This window comes from Glycine max, chromosome 10 (assembly GCF_000004515.6).
Source record: "Glycine max cultivar Williams 82 chromosome 10, Glycine_max_v4.0, whole genome shotgun sequence".
In the NCBI taxonomy this organism is placed as follows: Eukaryota; Viridiplantae; Streptophyta; class Magnoliopsida; order Fabales; family Fabaceae; genus Glycine; species Glycine max.
The window spans coordinates 44,747,769-44,755,414 of record NC_038246.2 but is presented as its reverse complement, the minus strand read 5'-3'; the positions used below and the strand labels follow the sequence as shown (position 1 = coordinate 44,755,414).

Genomic DNA, 7,646 nt, shown 5'->3' with positions numbered 1-7,646 from the left:
TTTTACTGAGAGAGGAGAGCTTTGCCTCCACAGTGATTCTACCATATGATGTAGACAATTTTTTAGGATATCCAAAGTATCCCATTAACTCTTTTCATTTAAGATTAATTATTCAAGATATGAAGTTTCATTTAACGAATTAACTTTTTGTAAATGCATATTATTACATGTAAGAACTGAAAAATTGAATTCTTATCCACATATTTAAGTGATAGGATTATTTGTTAACAATATTATACTATCTTATTAGGAAAAATATTTTTTAGGGTCATTAGGAAAATCATAAAAATCAACCTTTGTTATTACGATTAATGTCATAATTAATTTGATATAACATTCTATAAATGTCCTTTCAATTATTTTTTTCACTAAATATGTACCTATTAATTAAAACATACCTGATAAATTAAAAATGAAAAAGGGAAAGACATTTTACACCATCATGATGCACACCTTAACATCCGAAGTGGCTTCTCAAAAGTCAATTTGTTTTATTTTTTTTTGGTTTTAGTTCCTGAATTTAGGGGTGTATTTTTTTAGTCTCTAAAATTTTAAAATATTTTTTAGTCTTTGAATTTTGACAAATTATTTTTTTAGTCCATAACATAATAAATAGATATTTTATATCGATTTTTAGTATTTTGTGATGATTTTTTTAGTATTTTTTGTGACATTTTTAAAATACTAATTTAAAATGAACTAGTATTATTACTTAATTTGAAAAATCAATCTATTTTCTTGTCAAACTAGTTTAATTTTTTTTAAAATAAGTATAAAAATTGATCTTTGATATCAAAACTAATTTTAAACAGTTTAATTATTTTTTTATTCTTTAAATTTGTGATATGTGTTTTTTTTAGTTTCTAAAATTTTAATTTTTTTTCTTGAATTTTAATAAAATATTCTTTTTAGTTTCTAGTATAATAAATTGATACTTTATGGTCATCTTTAGATTTCGTAAATTAGTTTTTATTTTTTAACTGCTTGAATTTACATTTTAAAACTTTTATAATACTTAAAAAATTGTTACAAAATACTAAAAATTATCATAAAGTGTCAAAAACTAAAAAACAAATTATCAAGATTCAAGAACTAAAAAAATATTTTAAAATTTCAGAAACTAAAAAGATATACCCCAAATTTAAAGACTAGAATATTAATTAAGCTTATTTTTTATAACACGAGGAGAAATGCAAGTTGAAATGTAACTATCTTGGCACATAAAAAATAATTCCGAAATCCACCCACCTACCCAATTAATTAATTCCCAAATAATATCCCATAAGAAAATATAAATACACACATGCCACGATACAATCTCCCATTCCCAACTTTTGAATTCACAATATCGGAGGAAAGAAGAGGGGAAAGTGTGGGAGAGATCTCATTCGGAGAAACGGCGTGTTTCGCCCACGTGGACGGTGTTGCTACCCCCTCGTCCTACTACCGGCTGCTACCGGTAAAACCTCTTACACGGTATCGAACTGTCAGAAATAGAAATAAAAATAAAAATAAAAATAAATTAAAGAAAATAGAAAAGCGGGGTAGGACGGTACGGTCCGTTGGTTGCACTCTCTCCAGGACAGCCTTTCTACCGTTCTTCTCCTTCTATAAATAGCAGCTTCTGAGAAATAGCTCATTTTTTTCTTTCTCTTTCTCTCCGTTTTGCCATTCTCTCCGCGCCCCGTTTTCCGGCGAAATCGCCGGCGAGTCACCGTCGTTTCCGCCGGACACTCTCTTCCCCCGTCGCCGTCCTCCTTCAGGTTCTCTCCCCGTTTTACATCTCAGCTACCGTTTATTTCCCTTTCGTCTTCTCAGATCTGTCTCTTTTTCTGTGCAACGATCAATTGCGCTCATTCCTGCGTCGCAGCTGAATTTAACTTTCATGCGTGATTTGTTTTTTTCTCTCGCCTTTTTTGTCTTGTTTGATTTGCGTGATAATGGTGATTTTCCCCCTTGGATCTTGATCTGTTGCTTGTTTTCCTTTAATGCGCCATTTATCATTTGGTTATTGTGTTCGATTGGATTGTCGGAGTCGAAGGTGATGTTTCGTGTTGCCGAAAATGTGCTGAGATGTATTTATTTTATTTTATTTTCCACTCTTCTCCTGGAGCGTAATATTTTCGAAAGGTTACGTATATAATAGTTTATAATCATTTTGACTGTGACTCGTGATTGTGCTTTGCGTTTCTGATTCAGTCATTGGTTTTATGCTCTTTTATTAGTTATTTTTTCTGATTTTTTTTAATACATGTTTGTTTCTGTTTTGCATTTGACCTTGGCTCATATTGTTGTTTTGTCTGTAGATAGTATCTATTTTTGATATAATCGTTCCGTTATTAGAGAAGTTGAGAAAATGGACGGCCATATGGGAATGAGGAAAATCAGTTCTCACTGCTCTATCCCTGATTTGGATGATTCCGATCTCTTACGTTTGCTTGAGAAACCAAAGTTGAACATTGAGAGACAGAGATCGTTTGATGAGAGGTCACTCAGTGAACTCTCCATTGGTCTTGCGAGAGCGGGCTTGGATAACTATGACACTTATTCGCCAGGGGGAAGATCTGGTTTTAACACACCTGCTTCGTCTACACGGAACTCGTTTGAGCCTCACCCCATGGTCGCCGATGCCTGGGAATCCCTCAGAAAATCTCTAGTCTATTTTAGAGGCCAACCGGTTGGCACAATTGCAGCTGTTGATCATCAATCAGAGGAAGTTCTAAACTATGATCAGGTGAATTCCTCAAACTATACTGAAATGTCATATTCCAATTTTAGGGGTGTGTACAATTTTTTTGAAAAATGCAATGTATGGAAACTGAATGGTCTAGAGCTATGATGAACTAAGTTGCCCTTAACATGCTTCTTTATTACTGTAATTTGAAAATAATGACACTCTAGAGTACTTGAAATTGAATTCTAGTACATTTGCGCATGTGTGACAAGTTTACATTTAATTGCGTGGTATTCGTTTAATTTAAAACCACTAAAAGCTCTTTGATTATTGACAAGTTTTCAGAGGCATTTTGAACCTGAAACATCGTACAATTTACAGATTGCTGCAAATTTTACAGGACGTATGATATGTGATAACTTAACATGATAGCCTATGTTTAGGCTTCATAATTACCCAAATGCTTGAATGTAATGAATCTAATAGTACTACAACAAATATAAACAGATGCTCTATCATATATTTGACTGAACGTTTAAGATGGAAATATTCTGAAAGCCCCTTTATTCCTGAAGATTAACAGAAATGAATGTTGTAGTTGTTGAATGTTTCATTAAGTATGGCAATTCATTTTTTTAACATACAACCTAGCTCCCCTTCACATTTTGGAAATGACAATGTTTAGATGAATGCTAGTGAAAAATCTATCTGAAGTATTAAAAGATAGTATTAAGTATTAACTGCCAACAGCTTTTGGCACCATTAGGCATTGGTTCTCAATAGCCATAATCTCCTGGCGGTCTCAGCTATTTTTAGCACTTGAACTTATAGTTACTTTTCATATCCCTTTGTCTAAACATGCATAATCAATTGTTTCTGCGCTTTTATAGTTGTTGATTAAGAGGAGAAACTCAGGTTTTGTGTTAATGGAGCCCCCGGCAAACCGTCGTGGGGGTCTTCTAAGAAAGAGTATGATATTTATTATTTAAATAATCTTTTTCTAGGTTTTTGTTCGTGATTTTGTGCCCAGTGCTCTAGCCTTTTTGATGAATGGTGAACCAGAGATAGTCAGGAACTTCTTGTTGAAGACACTGCATCTTCAGGGGTGGGAAAAAAGAGTAGATCGGTTTAAGCTTGGTGAAGGTGTGATGCCAGCTAGTTTCAAAGTCCTTCATGATCCCATTAGGAAAACAGACACTCTTATTGCAGATTTTGGTGAAAGTGCAATTGGAAGAGTTGCTCCAGTTGATTCTGGATTCTGGTGGATCATTTTACTTCGTGCGTACACGAAGTCCACAGGGGATTTATCTTTAGCTGAATCACCAGATTGTCAAAAGGGAATGAAACTTATACTGACTCTATGCTTGTCAGAGGGTTTTGATACATTTCCAACTTTGCTTTGTGCTGATGGATGTTGCATGGTTGATCGAAGAATGGTAAGACATAATTTGCGGCTGTTTGTCTAAGATAATTAATATTGCTTGTTATCTGGCTATAAAAATGATTTTTGTTGCATTCCATTGGTTATGATTTATAAACAAAGTTAGCCATTTGATGATGCCAGATGATTCAAATGCAATTAGAATTGTTTTTTACAAGTCTTGCTCTTCTGCTATGTTAAATTCTTTAAATGATTTGGCAAAAGATTATTGCATGATGGTGTAAAACCTTTTTTACACTAACAGGGGTATCACATCTAAACTGTTTATAAATTATATGTATTTTCAAGCTCCCTGGAGTTAAGCTTTCATTCTTATTTGACTGATTTTGAAGAACTTGCATATTTTATTAATTGTTTCGTCCTCTTCCTTTTTTCTTGCAGGGTATTTATGGTTATCCAATAGAGATTCAAGCACTTTTCTTCATGGCATTGAGATGTGCTTTGTCAATGCTGAAACAGGATGACGCCGAAGGGAAGGAATGTGTTGAGCGTATTGTGAAGCGTTTGCATGCACTAAGTTATCATATGCGGAGTTACTTTTGGCTCGACTTCCAACAACTAAATGACATTTATCGATATAAGACTGAGGAGTACTCACATACTGCTGTAAATAAGTTTAATGTTATTCCTGATTCAATCCCAGATTGGGTATTTGACTTTATGCCAATGCGCGGGGGCTACTTCATTGGAAATGTTAGTCCAGCCCGGATGGATTTTCGATGGTTTGCTTTAGGAAATTGTGTTGCAATTCTATCTTCTCTGGCAACTCCCGAGCAATCAATGGCTATCATGGATCTTATTGAATCTCGCTGGGATGAATTAGTTGGAGAAATGCCCCTAAAAATATCCTATCCGGCAATAGAGAGCCATGAGTGGCAAATTGTGACTGGTTGTGATCCCAAAAATACCAGATGGAGTTACCATAATGGAGGATCTTGGCCAGGTTCTTCCTTTCTGCTCACATATTCAAACTTTAAAATGCATTTAACGTGGGGTTTGGTCTTGCTAGCTTTTTCACTTGATTTGGTTATTTGGGTATTGACTGGTAGGTGTGTTTAGGTGTGCTAACTGAGCCACATGTGTGTTGCCATATCTCAGTTTCACAGATAATGCCTGCCATTAACTAAGTACAGAAAGGCAGGATGTGTGGAACTATTGAAAACTTCTTAAAATAACCAGAAACATTATATTTTTAGATTTTATTTTTCCCTAAATCTAACTGAAAAATTACTTTGCTTCTCATGAAATCTCTAAAAAAATAAATCACCTTTTTATGTTTGCTTAAAAACACTTTTTTTAAGAAAGCCTAAACAAAAAACACTAGTAAATTTTAAAAGTGATATTTTTTTAAATGTAAGTGTTTTTCATGGAAAAAAATAGATGTAACAAACGGGCTCTTAATCTTTTCTGTAAAACCACATTGAAAGTGGGTAAAACTGTTCTTATTACTTGTTAGCCATATTTTTATTTATTGTTCTCAATGAGTTGTAGGTCTATGTCTACCAGAAGCATTGTTCACCATTCTTTCCGCATGTTATGGAATGAAATTATCAACATTGTTTTGGTGGCCTTTTTTTGTTTAATAACTCTTCATTTTGCTTTGTTTTTGGCTTGTGTGCAGTGCTCCTGTGGCTAGTAACAGCTGCTTGTATCAAAACGGGTAGACCACAGATCGCAAGACGTGCGATCGAACTTGCTGAGAGTCGTTTACTGAAGGATGGGTGGCCCGAATATTATGATGGTAAACTTGGGAGATATATTGGCAAACAGGCAAGAAAATACCAAACATGGTCTATTGCAGGTTATCTGGTTGCAAAGATGATGCTGGAGGACCCCTCACACTTGGGGATGATTTCCCTTGAAGAGGACAAACAGATGAAACCGGTTATTAAAAGATCATCTTCTTGGACTTGCTAAATTCAGGTGATAGATAAATAGTATAAAAAACAAATAGCGAAAAACTTAGAAGGTGAGAGATATTGTTGTTTTCAATACACGGCACTATTCTTGGTGATTCCCTTCCTCGTAGGCTTGATTGAAAGTTTGGCTTGTGTAAAATAGCTGCTGCTGAGACTGGCATCGTGCTTTTCCCAAATAAGTAAAAAGACACTTCAGTTCATGTTTGCTAAGTTCAATGCTACCCGTCCCACTTGTTGCGTGGGATTTAATTAGTAAGAAGAGAAATTATGAAACATTCTTCATTTTTATTGTGTTTCCTAGTTGTCAATAAGGCTTCTTTGAAAAAGGGCCTAGAACAGAAAGTATTAGCTTTTTCATATGGAACTTTAGGTCTACTGTCCACATTGCTAAAAAAATATGGTAAATTATGATTATTTTTACTAATTTTCGTGAATACAGTGTACTTTTCATTGAGTTTTTTTGGCTTTCATTTTTAGTCAGGAACCTTTGTGTTGCTTTATTATTATTGTTTTGCTCTTTATGGTGCCAATTAGTTTTCTTGCGAGGTATCATTTTAGAAGGAGCAAGTTTAATGTTTTGCACAAATAGAAATTTCCTTGTAATTTATTGACTTGATCGTAGTTACTGTTCATTAATCAGTTTAATTAATCTGAAATATTAAACTGAAAATTATCATTGAACTAAAATAGTTTTTAGATCTAATGTTGTAAACTTATTCAATTATACAGAATATTATTTTTTAAATTATTATTTTTGCATGCTAATTTGTTTCTTTAGGGTTTTATACATACTCTGATGAACTTTTTCGGTGTCTTACTTCAAATTATTTATTTATTTCTTAGTGAAAGAAAAAAAATAATATATAAAATGACATGAAAATCTCTAAGAAAGAATAAGGATAATTTATCTTTTTTACTATTTGTATTCCGTGCAAAAATAGATGGATTTTATATTAACATGGGTCTTACCACTTTGTCTTCCATATGAAAATAAATATTTTGTAAGCCAGATTTTTCTTAAATATTTGTTCCTTCCTTAATGTGGGTCTTAACACTTTGGACATGTTTTGGTAAACTTCTCTCTATAAGTTTTATAAGCTAAAATCAGTTTATATATAAAATTATTTTTTTAGAGAAAGCTAATAAGAATTTTTACAAATTAATTAATGCTTAAATTAATTGCTGATTTAAAAAAATGCTTAAGCTAATTATAGCTTATTGATTTTTTCTTTTTTGTTTTATTCTCTTGTAAGTTCTTAAGGAAAAATTTATCTAAACAAACCATTTGTCTTCCATTCGAAAATATTTTAAAAGGCTGATTGTTCGTCTATCTTCGTTTCTTCCTTATTCAATTCACTAAACCAAAGACAGCGTAAAAAAGGACTACATGTGCTAACTTCTAAGCTAGGTTTGGTATTTTGAAAAGGACAAACTTGCCATCCTCCCTGTTTGTGGGTCTCTCTTATGGTCTGTTGGTTGATGCTATGAAAAACTCCTTTTCAACTTCCAAGTACTTAAGTAGTCGATTTTAGTTTTCCTACTTTTCTTTCTCTCATATAGCAAGAAAAGTAATATTGAATTGACTTTGACTTGAATACGAATATGGTTGGAT

General features: G+C 33.1%; 1 protein-coding gene across 7 annotated transcripts; it reads left to right on the top strand.

The window, feature by feature from the left end:
* Positions 1-1,319: 1,319 nt before the first annotated feature.
* Positions 1,320-6,468, top strand: LOC100781129 (probable alkaline/neutral invertase D). 7 transcript variants are annotated; one of them, XM_006589381.4, is made up of 5 exons: positions 1,320-1,763; positions 2,307-2,734; positions 3,679-4,110; positions 4,497-5,058; positions 5,737-6,468. In XM_006589381.4, the coding sequence occupies exons 2-5, from the start codon at positions 2,357-2,359 to the stop codon at positions 6,030-6,032; spliced, it is 1,668 nt and encodes a 555-aa protein (XP_006589444.1). In that variant the 5' UTR covers positions 1,320-1,763; positions 2,307-2,356; the 3' UTR covers positions 6,033-6,468. The 7 variants fall into 7 exon arrangements, with proteins under 7 accessions (XP_006589444.1, XP_006589445.1, XP_014618806.1 ...); XM_006589382.4 differs by having other exon boundaries at positions 1,321-1,459; XM_014763320.3 differs by having other exon boundaries at positions 1,323-1,763; positions 2,344-2,734.
* The last annotated feature ends 1,178 nt before the right edge of the window (positions 6,469-7,646 follow it).